Below are 19,249 nucleotides of genomic sequence, written 5' to 3'. Positions count from 1 at the left end.
CACTTTTCACTTTCATGCATTGGAGAAGGAAATGGCAACCCATTCCAGTGTTCTTGCCTGGAGAATCCCAGGGATGGGGGAGCCTCATGGGCTGCCATCTATGGGGTCGCACAGAGTCAGACACAACTGAAGTGACTTAGCAGCAAACTATAGTGGAGGTAATGAAGTTAATGGTGACCTCCTTCAAAAGATCCCGTGCAGGCCCTGCTACGCTCAGTCCCCCAGCCCTTCAGCAGGCCACCACCATCCCATGCCTCCACTGGAGACTCCTGGACACTCACGGGCAAGTCTGGGTCAATCTCCTTTCTCCTTGGTCCTGGTGCACACAAGGTTCTGTTTGTTTCCTCCAGGGGTCTTATTTCCCCAGTCCTATGTAAGTTCTGCCTGCTCTATGGTGGGGTTAATGGCGGCCTCCTCCAAGAGGACTTATGCGATACCCAAGTCTGCTGCACCCAGAGCCCCTCTCTGAGGCAGGTCACTGCTGACCCATATGTTCACAGGAGATACTCACGCACAGTTCCTTCTCAGTCTCTGTAGGGTCTCTTGGTCCTGATGCACGTAAAGTTTGTTTGAGCCCTCTGAGTGTCTCCGGTGGGTATGGAGTTTGATTCTAAATGGAATTTCAATATATATATCAAACTATATTACCTTATAATTTTTATATCAGTTTTTCAAAAGTCATACCATCTCTGTATGCCTGAACAAGTAAGCATTTTGCATTTAATTAAATTTCATAAATATTCAAGATTGTCATATAGAGAATGGAAAGAAATGCTACCGGCTTCTTCCGTTTTATGTTGAGTAACAAAAGCACACAGGTTATTGTGGAAGCGGTCATCAAGGTGATGATTACAGGGTTTAGTGACCTAATAGCAGTACAGAAATACAGTTCTGTGAAGAGGAATGTTAGATATATTTTCCTGTTTTCATCCTCTAAATAGTAAAAATTTTGACTTGGGACTTTATTGATGAGGGGGAGCTGGTTGTATGAAGAGAGGAAAACAATGAAACATGAAGGTAGTAAGTGTAGATAGTTGTGTTGTTTCTGTGACGCCAGGATGTATTTGGTGTCTGATGTAGAAGTGGTCACTCATCTCTGCAGAATCTTTAGAGAGCTACCAGAAGTCCTTCCGCGTATTTTCATGGTGAAAATTGGACATGGTAGAATGTCTTAATTAGAGAATATTATTTACCTTAGGTTCACTATTTTCAGAATCGTGATAGAGAATAGTTGTAGTGTTACAAAGGCGGGACAGAGGGAGGAAGTTTTCTTTTTCGGTGAGCACAAATTTTTTGAGCTTTTCCATGTTTGTTTATCATAATGAAGCAGCAACAATAATCATTCCTGCTATGGCAACAAAATCATAAGGACATTGTATTTAAACAGAGCTATGTTTGATCAAAGGGTAAGTTTGTATGTAAGTTTTTTAGCTGTATATACTTAAAGCTGTTCGTTATAATACTTTAATTATCTATTGAAGTATACGTGCTCAAAAATCTTTCATTGATGGGTCCATAATCATAAAAAGTTTGGAAATGACTCCATCCAGTTTCTGACACTTTTTCCTCATTGAAACAATTACCCTTACAATACAGTTTTTTATACCAATGTTACAATGTCAACTATGGAATTATGGCAGAAGATGATACAATATCAGCAGTACTTATTTTTAAAACATGTGTACTTGAAAACATTTCCCACATTTTTCAATTCCACATTGTTTGATCTGTAGTTACTGCTTTGTGTTCACTTGAAGATCTCAGTATATGGGGGAAGCAGTAACTCTTACCATCATTGTGATTTTTAGTGTTGGGAATAATGTTTAGCTGCAGTAAGTATTTGGGAAAGCTAACTCTGAAAGGTACTGCTGACCTGTAACAGGAATAAGTTTGGGGAATATTATTATTTTTTACATACTGTTGCTTCTTAAAAAAAAATCAGATGCTCTTTCTCTACAGGATGCCATGCTTTATATAAACCCATTTTACTGTACTGACATCTGAATTCATATAAAAGTTTAAATTCAGATGTAATTTTTTTTTTAATAGTTTTTGAGAACAGCTTTTAAATACCAATTTCACACTGTTACGTATCATTTGTTGTTCAGTTGCTCAGTCATGTCCAACTCTTTGCTACTCTGAACGGCGGCATGCCCGGCTTTCCCGTCCTTCACTGTCTCCCTGAGTTTGCTCAAACTCATGTCCGTTGAAATCCATGATACCATCTAACCATATCTTATCCTCTGTCGTCCCCTTCTTCTGCCTTTAATCTTTCCCAGCATCAGGGTCTTTTCCAGAGATTTGGCTCTTCACATCAGATGGCCAAAGTATTGGAGTTTCAGCTTCAGCATCAGTCCTTCCAGTGAATATTCAGGACTGATTTCCTTTAGGATGGACTGGTTGGATCTCCTTGCAGTCCAAGGGACTCTCAAGAGTCTTCTCTAACACCACAGTTCAGAAGCATCAATTCTTCAGCACTCACCTTTCTTTATGGTCCAAGTAGATACATGACTTGCATTTGTACAGTTTTCCTAAATCTAGAGATCTGTTTTATAACATTAGATATGTTAAAAAGTTGAACTGATCCACTGATGTCCTCAGTATATGAATATGTATATATGTATGTATCTAATTTTCACTAAGAACAATCCTAAGCTTTTAAATGGTAACCATAGAATGGTTAATGTTAAATTAATATTAAGAACTAATGTTTTTAATAAAAATAGACCTAATTTGGTTACTTATTTTATTTTAGCGAAGAATAACCAGAATTCAACAAATAGAAAAGGACATACTTCGTATACGACAGCTTTTACAGTCCCAAGCAACAGAAGCAGAGGTTAGTAAATTGTCTATTTTGTTTACAGATGTAATGATAGGTGGTTATTCTAAGAAGAGAAGATATGTACAGTTAGCACGGTGTCATTGAAATAGATGTTCTAGAGAATTGAGACATTTGATAAGCTTTTTCATTAAATTAAGTAGATTCCAAAAACCTATACTACTATGATTTCTTCATGTTTAGTCAATTAAAGCTGAAAGAGCCATAAATGGAAACCTTACTTCAGTTATCTGTTTACATATAGGGCTACTGAGTTTGTAAATAAGCTATCTCCTTCTGTCGTCCATAGTAAAAATTGATCATATACATTTATCTATGCTTACTTTACAAACTTCATTAAAATGACAGTAAAAGGATAAAATGAAAAAGCACAAATACCAGGGAAGGTGACAATTAATGAAATTAGGAGAACTGCAAAGCAGATAAATCATTTTTTAGATTATGGTACAGAGTTGACCCTGGAGTGAGCACTAGTAGGTCACAAAGCAACTCATTTTACACTGTGGAGTCCTGAAAGTTTCCAGAATTGGTTACAGTAGGTGCTTCTGGATATGAGGATTAAAAGGGGGGTTAAAACCGTGTTTGTCAGCTCTGCAGCTAAAATTTGGTTTTGATCACCGCACAGAAGGGTGGGATATAAAAACCATCCCTTCAGCTGTCTGTTTATAGCCACTGAATCTGGGCACTTCTCACCTTGTTTATGGGCAAATAAAAGGAAAACCTCCATGGAACTTAAATGAACTATTGCTGAATAGGGAAAAACAGCATGTGGGAGGCTCAGAGAAAATAAAGTATTTGCTTCTTAAGTCACCTACAGGAAGACCTATCTCTATGCAATAAGAGCAAAAAGTGTTGACTAAAAGTCCACATTGAACAATACAGAATTGTTGCTAGGAAAAATTGGCTCAGTATTTGGGGATACATCAGTGCAAAGTTTCTAATGTGCAGCCAGATTGAGACTCACATTCCAGATCATACAGGAAAAAAGAAGAGAATGCAAAGAATGAAACAGCAACCTAGTGCTTTATTCTAAATATAATTACCAAAAACATGATGGAGTGCTTGTTGAGATTTTTAAATGTTTATGATATACAAAATAGTATGTACACTTTGATCCCATCTTTTAATGTGCACAAATAAACATAGTGTATCAGAAATAATATGAAAAGGCCGATAACCATTGTTAATACCTCCTTGTTTTCTAGTTTGGCCAGTTGTGTAATGTTTTTATAGTGACTGTACAGCTTTTACAGTGAGAGAAACTTTTGTATGCGAAACAAATTTGGCATGTTTCCCAGGTGGCTCTGTGGTAAAGAATCCGCCTGCCAACACAGGAGACTCGGGTTCTGTCACCGTGTCGGGAAGATTCCCCGGAGCAGGAAATGGCAACCCACTCCAGTATTCTTGCCCGGGAAATCCTATAGAAAGAGAAACCTGGTGGACTACCGTCCATGGGGTTGCAAAAGAGTCGGACAGGACGTAGCAACTAAACAACAGCAGCAACACTCATCACCAGCACATTCCATCCATGGAAAATCTGATCGGATAATGAATAGGTCTGTTTGGAGGCAGAAACTTAGTGCAGGCCCATTTATACACAGGGAAGACAACTAATTCTAATGTTAAAAAGTATAATTTTTGGAAACAGTGTCTTTAAGACTTTTCATCCATTGCTTTGCTTTTTAAATATCTTAGAAGCTTTGGCTTCAGTACATCGGAATTTGAAATATGTAGAAACGTGTATTTGCTAAGTAGTCGAGTTCAGTGTAATAGTCATATTGTTAAAAGCAGTTTAACCTGGATGTTTTAAGTCAGTGTGAACCGAATATTTGTAATATACAGAATGTGTCCATTTTGCAATGTTAACCCTTCAGGACTATTTTTTTCCTTCCAAAGTAAAACAAAACTGTCTCTTTACTCCTTTTTCAACATCATTGGCATTGCTGTATGTGGCATTCTGGTTATTATGGCCCCTTTGGGTTTCCAGGGTAGTATATCTGTGTGTGTGTGTGTGTGTGTTTCTAGATCAAAAACACTATACTCTATTTTTAAAACTGTTTTTAGAGAGGCAGCTTTTGTTTTTTACTGAGCAGCACTGCATTTGTACTTTCTTTTTATATATATTTTTTCTGCTTTGAGTTTTTGCTGTTGTTTTTCTAGCTTCTTTAGTTACAGTTAGTTTTTATTCACCATCTTTCTTATGTTCCAATTTTTACTGTCTGGCTGCATCAGCAGGGTTGGTTTTTTTTCCTTAATTTCTAAGTCAGTATTTACATTTATTTTTCTGCTTGACTGACTCCTTTCTGTGTGTGAAATGGCCTTTGCTGTTAGTATTGCTGCGCGGGGCTTCTTTTGGTCATCACTTGCCTGGTATAATATACTCACTGTCAGTACATTTCCAAATATTACCAACATTCTGGCCTCTAGAAATTCCTAAGAAAAGTTGTCATTTGTTAATAACAGTCCTCGTTGTCAGCACAGTTATAGTTTTATTGCAGGTCGGGGGCTTGTTTGTGTTTTTTATCTGTTCAAGATTTCATTTATATCATTGGATTTGGGGACCAACTGTCTACCACTGTAACAGTCTGTTCTTGTTTCTTTTTGTTATAAAAATGGCCATATTCTTCATAGCCTTAAGTGGTTACATTTATTCAGTGAATATAAACTAAAAGAAGGTGTCATGTCTTATTTAAGAAAGAAAGAAAACTTTTTAATTTTGCTGTTTGATATTTCTTTATTACTATCAGAAAGAGAAGCTAGAAAATGGAGAAAACTGGGGATCAGGTACTCATAAATTAGTTCCCATCAGTATAGAAAAGAAAAGATGTCTGCCAAATAATTTATCCACCATGAAGCATCTTATAACACTATCTTTGCCCTACCTGCTAATAACTCTGGTTTAGGATCTAGAGGCAGAATATAACTCAGATGATATAACTATTGCACTTGATTCAAATCTCAGAAGTTCCAAAAGGGTACATGAGGCAACCAGTGCTACCACTTTCTTTTGTATTCTTTCCAATAGGTTATTTACTGACAAGTGTATACATTTGGGGGAGAGGGGCCCCAAAAGGTGGGAGCTATAAGGAAAATTGTGGCATGGTTTAATAATCTCTAGAAAATAGCCAGTGAGAAATAGTTTTTAAAATCCCATGCAGAATACTCTTGTAACTCATTAATAAAGAGACAACCCAACTTACAGATGGGCTAAAGATTTAATATACATTTCACCAGAAGAATACAGAGGAATGGCTAATAAGCACATGAAAATAGGCTCAACATCATTGGTCATTAAGGAAATTAAGTTAAAGCCATAATGCTGTATCCCTCTATGCTCACTAGGATGGCTGTAGTCATGAAGAAAATAATCAGCATTGGCAAGGATGTGGATCAGTAGAAGCCGTCATACGTTGCTGATGGGAATGTAGAATGGTCAGCCACTTGGAAGTTTGGCAGTTACCTGAAGTATTAAACGTACAGTTACCATATAATGCAGCAGTTCCACTTCTAGCTGTCTAAGAGAAATGAGCACATTTGTCCACGCAGAGACTTTAATTTGAATATTCATGGCAGTATTACTCACAGTAGCCCAAAAGTAGAAAAATGCAAAAGTGCATCAGCTGATGAATCAATAAATAAAATGTATACCATTACAATGTAATACTATTTGGCAATTAAAAGTAGCAAATTGTTGACACACACTGTAACAGGGGTGAGCCACAAAAACATCACTGAGTAAAAGTAGCTAGACTGGGAAGTCCATGTATTCCATCTACAATAAATACACAGAAAAGACACGTTTCCAAAGTAGAGTCATAGTGACTTGGAGCTGTGAGTGGGGATGGGGATTACCTGTAAATGAGCATGAAGGGTCTTTTTAGAATGATGAAGATGGTCTAAAACTGAAGTATGGTGATTCTTGGTAAGTTTATTCAAAGTCATTGAGTTGTACACTTAAAGTGAATTGTCTTAAAGGCATTTTAAATCCAACATACCCAAAGCATAATTAACGAAGGTCTCCTCCTGAGTCCTCCTTGGGACCCCCACATCCTCCCAGCCCTCATTCTCCTTTAGTGTTACCTGTCTCTGTGAATGGCACCAGCATTGTTCAGCTGTGTGAGCTAAGAAAGAGAAGAGTAGTCTGTGACCCCACACCTCTTCTTCCACTGTATCCAGTCTGTCTGGCAGTCCTTCAGATGACCTCTGTCTCCACTGCTTTTATCTACATCAGTGCTTCCCTGGGTGTAAAGGACCATCTTCTCCCACTTACGTTAATACAGAGTCTGCAAGTTGACCTCTTCTGTTTCCCACCTACTTAGACCATTTAAAATTTGAGTTTAAACAATCAGGATACATGCACCTTTTTCCTATAGTATTACTATATTACTAGTGTTGGTTATATAGGGCCATGAGTGCCATCTGAGAATCACACTGAAATTCAACAAAATCAGTAAGTTCCTTTTTTTAACCATCTCTCCGTTCTACTCTTCACACTGTAATTCGCTGATATCCTAGCGCAAGCCATGTTCCTCCCGTCCCAGCTCCTTGGCACATGGTCTCTATTTGCCTGAATCTTTGCGTGTGGTCTCTGTTTCCTTCACCCTCTGCCATATCCCATTTCCCAGATCTCCTGTTCATGTTAGATCTCAGTCCAAACAACGCTTCCTAAGAGAGCGCTTCCCAGCCTCCCACAGTGTCTCACGACCCTCTGTTATATGTCTTTATAAGCACCCTGTGCCCTTTTCTCAGAGTACTTGTCGAAGCTTTTCCCTTTATTGTTGTTTCTTTCAATATTTGCTAGTATCCCTGACTAGGCTGAATCTTGAAGAGAGCATTGAACAATGTCTGGTTTTGTCTGCTGTATTCTCCAGCCCTATTGCATAGCGCATATTCAATAATTGCTTTTATATTGACATCTTCAGTGATGTTAGTGTCAAATCTTTGTGGATTTAGTGCTCGTTAATTCATTTTTTTCTCTTCAGTGACTTTGTGTTCTCTCTTTAGATGATTTTGTTGAATTTTATAGTGTCACTTTCCCACGGTACTGTATTTTCTTGTTTCTGGATTATTGGGACTACCTCTCTTTTGCCTATGTATAACTTACACTTGTTTATTGATGGAAATAGTATATGTAAATTATTTTTAAGTCACATTTTAAATGGTCTAGGAGTGCTTTATGTTTAAAGAAATTCCAGTGGAAGCCACTCTGTAATATAGTTTTCCATTATTATGTCACACTTTTTAATGTGTTATTTTTAATTTTGCCTATAATTTTCCTAGAGGAGGCACACTGGTAATTGTTTCTATAAAAGATGATTGATAGATTATATTATTTCTTTGATTCTTTGGTGATATTTTTCAAAGTGACTGCTTTGTATTGGTTATAATCTGTCTTGAAATGACTGCTTTTACTGGATATAATCTTGCCCTTTCACTTTACATAACAGATGGTGGTTACATTAGAAAGGTTTTGGTTTTATTCATATTAGAATCTAAGAGCTTATCTGTTGGTTTCATATGACTTTTATTAGCAGATGTATATAAAAATATATGTATGTGTGTATAAATATACTTACATAGAAGGTATTTATAAGCTTAGGTAGTAACTGTTATATTTGCTGCTCTATTAAATACCAGAACCATGTGACCTTGCGGAAAAGACAGTTATTTGTTCTAGTTGGGTTATGTCCGTGATAGTGATGTGAGCACAGCTGGTGGAGGATGGTGTTTCTGTGAGTCTCAGAAAATCCTTTGTCTTGTGCAGCTCTATTGCTCGAGGGACACACTTCACTTGCCTTTTACCGAAATAGTCAACTGACAACCCTGCTGGAGGTTATGAAGTACGAAGTGCAGTTCCAGGCTTTTGTAAACCTGTATTTATATGTGCATTCAGAGCTTTAAAGCAAGAAAGAAGGAAAGCTGTGGGCTGAGAAAGCATGCACCATTTTTGTATGTACTGATGTTAACTCCATGTTAACAGAGGTCGTCTCAGAGCAAGCATGAAGCGGGCTCCCGTGAAGCTGAGCGGCAGAATGAAGGTCAAGGAGCGGCAGAAACCAGCATGGCAGCCTCGGGAAGCGGCCAGGTAAATGAATCATTCTATTAGTTTTTTTCTGGTTAACTATTTAAATATTTAAAAAGAAATACTGAGTGAGATGATTCTCACAACAATCTATAAATCTTATCTGTTTCCTTCGTCCTAAATGGATATCTCCAGAAGAATTCAGTACTAAAATGCTATGTCATTTTTCTTTATTATATTTAACAATGATGCTTTCAAAATTTCCAAGTATATTTTATAGCTCTAAATTATGTGTTTCTGTTTTAGCCTAAAATGATTAATGTGAGTAGAGTTTCTTTGAAAAACAAATACTAAGCTGCATTTTGGTCATATGTGATTTGACCTAGTTATTATTGCATGCATTGAATAGATTTGCTCTTTCTCTGTGGCATTCTTTCTAAGACATTGTTATGTGTTTTTTTCCTAAATCATAAAGAGTTAATATTCTCATCTTCAGTTGTATTGCAAGATTATATAAACACAGCATTGAAATAAATGATTCTAATGCCCATTTAAAAAGTAAATACATACCCTGGTCATATTTACTATTATCATCTTCAGCAAAATTATGGAAGATCGTTGTTTTTAATGTAGAACTTTATCTTGTGCTGCCGTCAGTTTTCCGTTAGAGTTTGATTGGAATGCATCCTAATATGACAGTATTTTTCTTTGGAATGTTCTGTATTCTCCACATTTTTTCAAGCAATATTTTATGTTTTAAATGAATGATTTTTTAAAATGCAGTTTCAACTAAGTTGATTTTAAGGAGATTTTCTTACTGTTGATATAAAATATTCCTTTAGTGTCTATAGGTTACTTTTAATGATACTGTTTATTTAGAAAGAACATGGTTCTATTAGTTCATTAAAATTTAAAGCTTAAAATGCCTCATACTTAATATTTAAATTTACCACGTTTAAACAAAAATATACTTCATTTTAATATTACTGGTCCACATTGTGCTGGGTAATACTCTACAGATGGGTAAATTAGGGCAAAAGAAATTATAGTTAAGTAGTACATTCGGGTTCTTTGTCTACTGTTTAGGGAATTCTTTGGGAATATCGTGTGTTCCTACACATATGTAGAAAGAATTTCTGTCTTCTTGACAAAATTTTTTTTTTTTTTTGCTTTAGGATTAAGACCCACTATTATTGCTTTGGGTCATATTTCAATTATTATATCCTTTAAAGCCTCACCTAGCCAATAAGCTGGATATTTATTTTTTTAATTGAATTCCTATCTCACTTCTTATATCAAATTTAACTCTAAATATATTAGATTTAATGTCGAAAATGAAAACTTTAAAAAACAGTTTACTCATTTGCCTGCGTCGTGTCTTAGTCACGGCACGTGAGACCTTCACTGTGCCACGCAGGATCTTCTGTTGCACCGTGCAGGCCCAGTAGTTGTGGCCCTCGGGCTTAGTTGCCTTGCAGCATGTGGGATCTTCGTTCCCAGACCACGGGTCAAACTCACATCCCGTGCATTAGAAGGCAGATTCTTAAATCACTGAACCACCAGGGAAGTCCCCCTAATGAAAACAATTAAAAATATTAAAAGATAAGAAAGTAAGGATAGAATTTTTATCATCATGAAGTGAGTAGGAAACCGTAAAAGAACGATAGGTTTCATCTAAAAATGTAAGACTTTAGTGTGCCATAAAATCATAACAAACTTAGAAGACAGAAACCAAGATCACATTAACGTTGCTACGGCAGCTCCCAGATCCTACGTAGATAAGTGGTGTATCTGTGAGACTGATTCAGTTGTGCCAGAACCCTTTACCCATCTTAGTAGGACTGACACACATGACAGACTCGTGGGGTTTGTTCATTTCTTTTGTTATTTGCTCCAGAGACAAAAACAATTCACACTAACAGAAATGAAAATAATCTGTCTGACTTTCTCAGGATCGTAGTAATATGATCCATCAAAGCCCCTACCCTAGCACCCTTATCTCTACCACTGTGTGGAAGGAAGCGCACTGTACCTTGCCTGGTTTCCTGCCCACAACTACTCTGCCAGGATGATCTTTCACGAGTAAATCCCCCTCCTGGTAAAATCCTTTGTTGGCGTCCCTTGGTCCTTTAGCTCCATCCATGTTGCTGCAAGTGGCAATATTTCATTCTTTTTTGTGACTTCTTAAACCATTGTATCTTCTTAAACCATCATCTGTTGACGGGTACTTGGGTTCTTTCCATGTCTTGGTTATTATAAATATGTTGCTGTGAACATTGGGGTGCATTTATCTTTTCAGATTAGAGTTTTCATCTTTTTTGGATTTATGCCCAGGAGTGACATTGCTGGATTATGTGGTAACTCTATTTTTAGTTTTTTAAGAAGCCTCCATACTGTTTTTCATTGTGGCTGTACCAATTTATATTCCCACTAATAGTGTAGGAGGGTTTCCTTTTCTCCACATTCTTTCCAGACTTTTTGCTTTGATGGTGGCCATTTTTAATTTGAATTTCTCAGTAATCAGTGATGTTGAGCGTCTTTTCATGATTTGTTGGCTATCTGTATGTCTCTTTTGAAGGAATGTCTGTTTAGGTCTTCTGTCCATCCTTTGATTTTGTTGTATTTATTTATTTATTTATTTATTTATTATTTTTTTTTATACTGAGTTGTGTGAGCTGTTTGTACATTTTGGATATTGACTGTCAGTCACATCACTTGCAAATATTTTCTCCCAGTCTGTAGGCTGTGTTTCTGTTTTGTTGATAGTTTTCTTTATTGTAAAAAATCTTTTAAGTTTGACTAGGTCCCATTGGTTTATTTTTGCTTTTATTTGTTTTCCCTTGGAAGACTGATCTAAGAGAATATTGCATAATTTGAGACTATGAGGCTATTTGCCTGTGTTTTCTTCCAGAAGTTTTATGGTATCATGTCTTATATATAGAGGTCTTTGAAACAATTTGAGAGGGTTTTTTTTTGGCTTGTTTGTTTATGGGGTGAGGGTGTGTTCTAACATCATTGATTGACATGTGGCTGCCCAGCTTTCCTAGTGTCACTTGCTGAAAAGATTCTTTTCTCCATTGTGTATTCTCACCTCCTTTGTCAAGGATTAATTGACTGTAGGTATGTGGGTTTAGTTCTGGGCTCTTTATTCTGTACTTTCGGTCTGTGTGTCTGTCTGTCATGTTTTTGTACAAGTACCATGCTGTTTTGATTACTGTAGCTTAGTAGTATTATCTGAAGTCCCAAAGCAGTCTGCAGATTTAATGCAGATGACATTTAAATGCCTATGACATTTTTCACAGAACTAGAACAAATAATACTAAGATATACATGGAACCACAAAAGGCCCAGAATTGCTAAAGCAGTCCTGTAGACAGAGGACACTATAGAATACCTAACTATTGTGCCATTATTATGCTCCCAAAGAAACTAATAGTAATTCCTCAGTAGCATCAGATAACTAGTCAGTATTCAAATTTGCAGTTGTTTCGTAAATGTCATAGTTTTTAAATTTATTTGACACAAGGGCCAGATAAAGTTCATGCACAGAGATTGGTTAGTGTGTCTTTGAAGTTTCTTTTAATCTATAGGTTTCTTCTTTGTCTCTTAGATTTTTGCTATATATTTGTTGAATAACCAAAGTTATTTGTCTTCTCAAATTTTCCATAGTCTGAATTTTGCTGGGAACATCTGCATGGTGAGGTTTGACCGCTCTCTTTGTCTTCTGTATTCCCTGTAAATTGGTATTTGGCTCTAGAGATGTGATCAGATTTGGTCTCAGGCCCTCATTCTATGGCCGAGACTTTCATAGGTAGCATAGTGGTCTTCCACCAGGAAGCACATAACGTCTGGTGGGCCCTCTTTTTGTGATATTAACAGCACTTGTACTTAATGTCTAGCCTCACTGATTCACTGAGGGTTATAGAATTAGCTGTAGCACTTTAACAAGAGAAACTTCTCTTTGTCTACCGTTGGACCACTTCGATGCACCATCTGTATGAAAAATGGCAAGGTGGGGAGGGTGCTTGCTTCTTTCGCTCCTTCCCCTCTTACACAGTTTCACAGTGAGTTGGAGGCTGTTGCTACCTCTATGGTAAACTTTTTAGAGTCACTTTGTTTTGTTTTGTTTTCTCAGAAAAATGCTATTTTTGAGTCACTTCCTTAAGTGAGCCTGATAGAAGAGGGGATTTTACCCAGCAGATGTGGTTGACATTGACCGTGTCCCAGCTGTGCTGCTCGAGCTGCCAGGCATAGTCCTTCTTGGGACCTTCGGCACTCATTTGAGTGCCCATGATGGCAGTGGGGATTGAAGGGTGGATAGAGGAGGACCAGAAAATAGAGAGGTGCTTGATTCTAATGTGTGCGAAAAGGAGGTGCAGGTCAGAAGCAACAGTTAGAACCAGACATGGAACAACAGACTGGTTCAAAATCTGGAAAGGAGTACATCAAGCCTGTATATTGTCACCCTGCTTATTTAACTTACATGAGTACATCATGTGAAATCCAAGGCTAGAAGACTCCCAAGCTGGAATCAAGATTGTTAGAAGGAATATCAGCAACCTCAGATTTGCAGATGACACCACTCTAATGGCAAAAAGTGAAGAGGAACTAAAGAACCGCTGGATGAGGGTGAAAGAGGAGAGTGAAAAAGCTGGCTTAAAATTCAACATTCAAAAAATGAAGATCATGGCGTCCTGTCTTGTCATTGCATGGCAAATAGATGGAGGGAAAGTGGGAACAGTGGCAGATGTTATTTTCTTGGGTTCCAAAATCACTGCAGATGGTGACTGCAGCCATGAAATTAAAAGACACTTGCTCCTTGGAAGAAAAGCTATGGCCAACCTAGATAGCATATTAAAAAGCAGAGACATCACTTTGCCAACAAAGGTCCATCTAGTCAAGCTATGGTTTTTCTAGTAGTCATATATGGATGTGAGAGTTGGACCGTAAAGAAGGCTGAGCACTGAAGAACTGATGCTTTTGAACTGTGGTGTTGGAGAGGACTCTTGAGAGTCCCGTGGACTACAGGGAGATCAAACAAATCATAAATGAAATCAACCCTGAATATTCATTGGAAGAACTGATCTGGAAGCTCCAATACTTTGGCCACCTGATGCAAAGAGGCGAGTCATTGAAAAAGAGCCTGATGCCGGGAAAGATTGAGGGCAAGAGGAGAAGGGGGCAGAGGAGGATGAGATAGTTGGATGGCATCACCAACCCAAAGGACATGAGTTTGAGTAAACTCCAGGAGATAGTGAAGTGCAGGGAAGCCTGGCATGCTGCAGTCCATGGGGTCACAAAGAGTCAGACATGACTTGGCAACTGAACAACAATAACCGTTTCTTACAGGTTACTGCTTCTCTGGTCCCTCTGAAGGATGATGGTGCAGACTTCATCATAAGACAAAGGCCCAGGAAAGATTCTCAAGACTCGAGTTCTGGCTTATAGGTAGTATGGGTATGGGAACGTTCTCTAGGAATCTCCTTATAATAAATCCTTCTGGGTTTCTAGCTAGACAGTTTGGGAGAGCAGAGTGGAGAGTGTCCCAAAATCAAGAATCTGTATAGAAAGATACTAAGTCTGAAGCTTAAAGGTGATTTGATGTCTACACTGAAATGAATGTCAGAACATGTTTCAACGTAGACATGGGTTTTTCCTTGCTTCATAATATAACCTCTTCTTTCTCTTCTGTTTCAAACAATATATTAGTTATCTGTTGCTGCATGACAAATTTAGCAGCTTAAATCGGCAACCATTTATTGTCTCTGTAGATCAGGAATCCTGGTGCAGCTTAGCTGAGTGCCTCTGGTTCAGGGTCTCTCATAGGCTGTGGTCACCGTGTTGGCTGGGGCCTCAGTCATTTCAAGATTTGATGAGGGGAGGATCTGCTTCTGAGCTCACCATATGACTGTTAGCAGGCCTCAGGTCTCCAGGCTGTCTGCCAGTGGTATCATTTCTTGCCACCAAGGCCTCTACAAAGAGCAGTTCATAGTGTAGTATCTGGCATCCCTCAGAGAAGAACAAGAGAGGGTGTCCAGGATGGGAGCCACAGTCTTTGTAAACTTATAACTTATCTTGAAAGTGACTTCTCCTCATATCTACAGCAGTCTGTTCACTAAAAGCCTTTCACTAAATCTAGCTCACATTTAAACACAGGGGTAGTTCATAAGGTGGTGAATTCTAGAAGACGAGGATCCTTACAGGTTGTGTTACATCCTCACTACCAGAAACAGTCAGAGTATTTAGATATCCTTAAAGACAGTATGCTTGCTTCAGGATAAGGAGTCATTCATTCCCTCCTATAGATCAAAAGCAGCCCTTCCCCAAAATTTCAGTAAAAGCCTCCCACCTGCTCTCTTTATCTTGAGCCTTGGTCCCTCAACTCCATCTTCTTAAATGCAATCAGAAGAACCTCTTAATCTCCAAGTCCGTCAGTCAGTTTCTCTCTCCCTGTCTGTCTCTGTCTCTGTCTGTCTGTCTGTCTGTCTGTCTCTCTCTCTCTCTCTCTCTCTCTCTCTCTCTCACACACACACACATTCTTTCTGACCTGTGCTTATGGCCTCTGCCTCATCTGAGCTGCCATGTGGCAACCCTCCCTTTTTAACTAAACACCTCTTTGTCATTCAAAATCAGACAGCACTGTACTCTGTAATCCCACACTGAGTACACGCCGTTCCCGTGCGTACACCTGGGCTCTGTCAAAGCACTGTGTATTTTCACTGTGTATGTTGAGCGACCTGTCTAGACTGTATGCAGTGAGGGTGTGGATGTCTTATTCACTTATGTTCCTAGAGACTAGCATTGCGCCAAGAAAGGACAGAAATGGTATGGATGTAACAGAAGCAGAAGATACTAAGAATAGGTGGCATAATTACACAGAAGAGCTGTACACAAAAGATCCTCATGACCCAGATAACCACAGTGGCGTGATCACTCACCTAGAGCCAGACATCCTGGAATGAGAAGTCAAGTGGGCCTCAGGAAGCATCACTACGAACAAAGCTAGTGGAGGTGATGGAATCCCAGTTGAGCTATTTCAAATTCTAAAAGATGATGCTGTGAAAATGCTGCACTCAGTATGCCAGCAAATTTGGAAAACTCAGCAGTGGCCAAACAGGACTGGAAAAGTTCAGTTTTCATTTCAATCCCTAACAAAGGAAATCCCAAAGAATGCTCAAACAACCGCACAGTTGCACTCATCTCACATGCTAGCAAAGTAATGCTCAAAATTCTCCAAGCCAGGCTTCAACAGGACGTGAACTGTGAACTTCTAGATGTTCAAGCTGGATTTAGAAAAGGCAGAGGAACCAGAGATCAAAATGCCAACATTCGTTGGATCATCGAAAAAGCAAGAGAGTTCCAGAAAAACATCTGCTTTATTGACTACACCAAAGCCTTTGACTGTGTGGATCACAACAAACTGTGGAAAATTCTTCAGGAGATGGGAATACCAGACCACCTTACCTGCCTCCTGAGAAATCTGTATATAGGTCAAAAAGCAACAGTTAGAACTGGACATGGAACGACAGACTGGTTCAAAATCGGGAAAAGAGTACGTCAAGGCCTGTATACTGTCACCCTGCTTATTTAACTTACATGCAGAGTACATCATGAGAAACGCTGGGCTGGATAAAGCACAAGCTGGAATCAAGATTGCCAGGAGAAATATCAATAACCTCAGATACGCAGACGACACCACCCTTATGGCAGAAAGAAAAGAAGAAGTAAAGAGCCTGTTGATAAAAGTGAAAAAGGAGAGTGAAAAAGTTGGCTTTAAACTCCCAACATTCAGAAAACTAAGATCATGGCCTCCAGTCCCATCACTTCATGGCAAATAGATGGGAAAACAATGGAAACAGTGAGAGACTTTATTTTGGGGGGCTCCAAAATCATTGCAGATGGTGAGTGCAGCCATGAAATTAAAAGACACTTGCTCCTTGGAAGAAAAGTTATGACCAGCCTAGACAGCATATTAAAAAACAGAGATATTGCTTTGCCAGCAAAGGTCCGTCTAGTCAGAGCTATGGTTTTTCCAGTAATCATGTATGGATGTGAGAGTTGGACTGTAAAGAAAGCTGAGCACCGAAGACTTGATGCTTTTGAACTGTGGTGTTGGAGAAGACTCTTGAGGGTCCTTTGGACTGCAAGGAGATCCAACCAGTCCATCCTAAAGGAAATCAGTCCTGAATATTCATTGGAAGGACTGATGCTGAAGCTGAAAATCCAACACTTTGGCCACCTGATGTGAAGAACTGACTCATTTGAAAAGACCCTGATGCTGGGAAAGATTGAGGGCAGGAGGAGAAGGGGAAGACGGAAGATGATATGGTTGGATGGCATCACTGACTCGTTGAAAATGAGTTTGAGCCAGCTCTGGGAGTTGGTGATGGACAGGGAGGCCTGGCGTGCTACAGTCCACGGGGTCGCAAAGAGTCAGACGTGATTGAGCAACTAAACTGAACTGAACTGACCTGAAGAAAGGAGCAGCAGCTCAGTGAATGTCTGTTGTTTGCGTGCGTGTGAACTGAAGTACCGTGACAGAAGCACACGGTAGCCGGTGACAGTGGAAGGAGGTGTCTTTCTGCTCTGCCCCTTCTCCTGCCCCGAGGGTGCTACCCTGCTGCTTCTAATTGAGAAATACCCCTAGAAGATTAATCAGCATAAAGCGTCCAGACCTGCAGAAGGAGTGGAGCCTAGAAAGGGTAGCCTGTCTGGGACTCTGTTCCAGTTTCCTTAATCTAACCCTAGACTTCCCAGTGTGTGTATGAATAGGTAGGTCTTCATGCTTTTAATTGGGGAAACAAACAAGACCTCTCAAGCTATGACTTCTTAAAAATCAACTTTATTGAGGAAAGAGTAACATATAGTAAAGTATACCTATTTTAAATATACAGTTAAGTGAGTTTCACATTTACAGTTTTTTCCTACAATTATATTTATAAATGTATTTTTCTCTTAAAACTTTTTTTTAATAATAGTTATTCTGGCAGCCATGAGAATGGTATCTTGTTTCAATTTGTATTTCTGTAATAAATGGTGATATTGAGCATCTTTTCTTGTGCCTATGTGTCTTCTTTAGAGAAATGTCTATTCAGGTCTTCTGCACATTTTTTGATTGGGTTTTTCATTTTTTTGACATTGAGTCTTACAAGCTATTTAAATACTTTGGATTTTAATTCCTTGTTGCTCACATCATTTGCAAATATTTTCTCCCATTCTCTAGTTTGTCTTTTTGTTTTGTCTCTGATTTCCATTGCCATGCAGCAGCTTTTAAGTTTAGTTGGGTTCCATTTGTTTATTTTTACTTTTATTTATTTTGTCTTAGGAGACAGATCCAAAAAAATATTGCCACTATTTATGTCAAAGAGTGTTCTGCCTATATCATCTTCTAACTTGCTCCCTGTATTAGTCCCTTTAGACGTCTCGTGAGTTATTTATTTTTTCATGTCTTTCTCCAATAGTAGTTTCAAGCAGTCTTCTCTCTGCTCTCAGCTCCTGGAGAACTTGGACTGTACCCAATTCAGTTAGTTTTGTGGTAATTCAGAGCCTTTCATCACTCAATGGAGCTTTCTACCAACCAATTTATATTTAACTGAATGTGGTTTCATGCCTTTTGATTTGGGAAAGAATATTACTCTTAGAATTTCTTCAGTGTTTGGTACTTTGTCTTTTGCAACAGTGTTTTTTTTTTTCCTTTAGTGATTCTCTAAATTCTACTCAATACATAAAAATACTCATTTTGAGCAGTTAGAAATGTTCACACTTTAATGGTATATTTAGCTATTTACCCTAAAGACAGTTCATTTGGAGTATCTTAACATGAAGGTAGCTACATGTATCTATCATCTAAATTATACTGTCTATAATTTGCTTAATTTCTAGGGTTCAACGACACGAATAGACCATGAAACAGCCAGTGTTTTGAGTTCTAGTAGCACACACTCTGCTCCTCGAAGGCTGACGAGTCATCTGGGAACCAAGGTAATAGATTATAAAGTCTTGTTGCTAGAACTCTGAGTACTTTATTAAAACATTCTTCATTCTTCTCTTAAACTTAGCTAAAGAATTCTTTTGTTTCCATCATCACGGTCTCTTAAAGAAATGACAGCCCATTCTCTGCAAGTATCCTAAGGTCCAGCCCAAGCTGGCTTGCTCCCCCAAGCCCTCTTCCCCTTTCTGCCTTGGTGCCCTGTCTGCAGTGGTGCACCCCTCCACTTCCCACCCCGCTGCAAGACGACCGTCAGAGTCCTCGCCAGCCTTCAGAACTCTAATTGGGCTTTCCTTCTTTCCAAAACATTTTCTGATTTCCAGGGCCCTCTTGCCTACCCATGCAGTCTGTGTCTGCCTCCTTTGAATCAGAACATTTGGAGCACAGGAACTGTTTT

At 38.7% G+C, this 19,249-nt stretch overlaps 1 protein-coding gene across 8 annotated transcripts in view; it reads left to right on the top strand.

Annotated features, from left to right (window-relative positions):
- APC (APC regulator of WNT signaling pathway) overlaps window positions 1-19,249 on the top strand; it is a 133,214-nt gene that overhangs the window by 88,035 nt on the left and 25,930 nt on the right. For all 8 annotated transcript variants that reach the window (XM_069595250.1, XM_069595248.1, XM_069595246.1 and 5 more), the window contains 3 exons: window positions 2,756-2,839; window positions 8,823-8,927; window positions 18,747-18,845. In XM_069595250.1, the coding sequence (XP_069451351.1) occupies window positions 2,756-2,839; window positions 8,823-8,927; window positions 18,747-18,845 (288 nt within the window). The remainder of the gene's footprint in view (window positions 1-2,755; window positions 2,840-8,822; window positions 8,928-18,746; window positions 18,846-19,249) is intronic.

The sequence above is a fragment of the Ovis canadensis genome, chromosome 7 (genome assembly GCF_042477335.2).
Source record: "Ovis canadensis isolate MfBH-ARS-UI-01 breed Bighorn chromosome 7, ARS-UI_OviCan_v2, whole genome shotgun sequence".
In the NCBI taxonomy this organism is placed as follows: Eukaryota; Metazoa; Chordata; class Mammalia; order Artiodactyla; family Bovidae; genus Ovis; species Ovis canadensis.
Note: the sequence above shows the minus strand (reverse complement) of the source record. Positions and strands in the feature narration are given on the sequence as shown.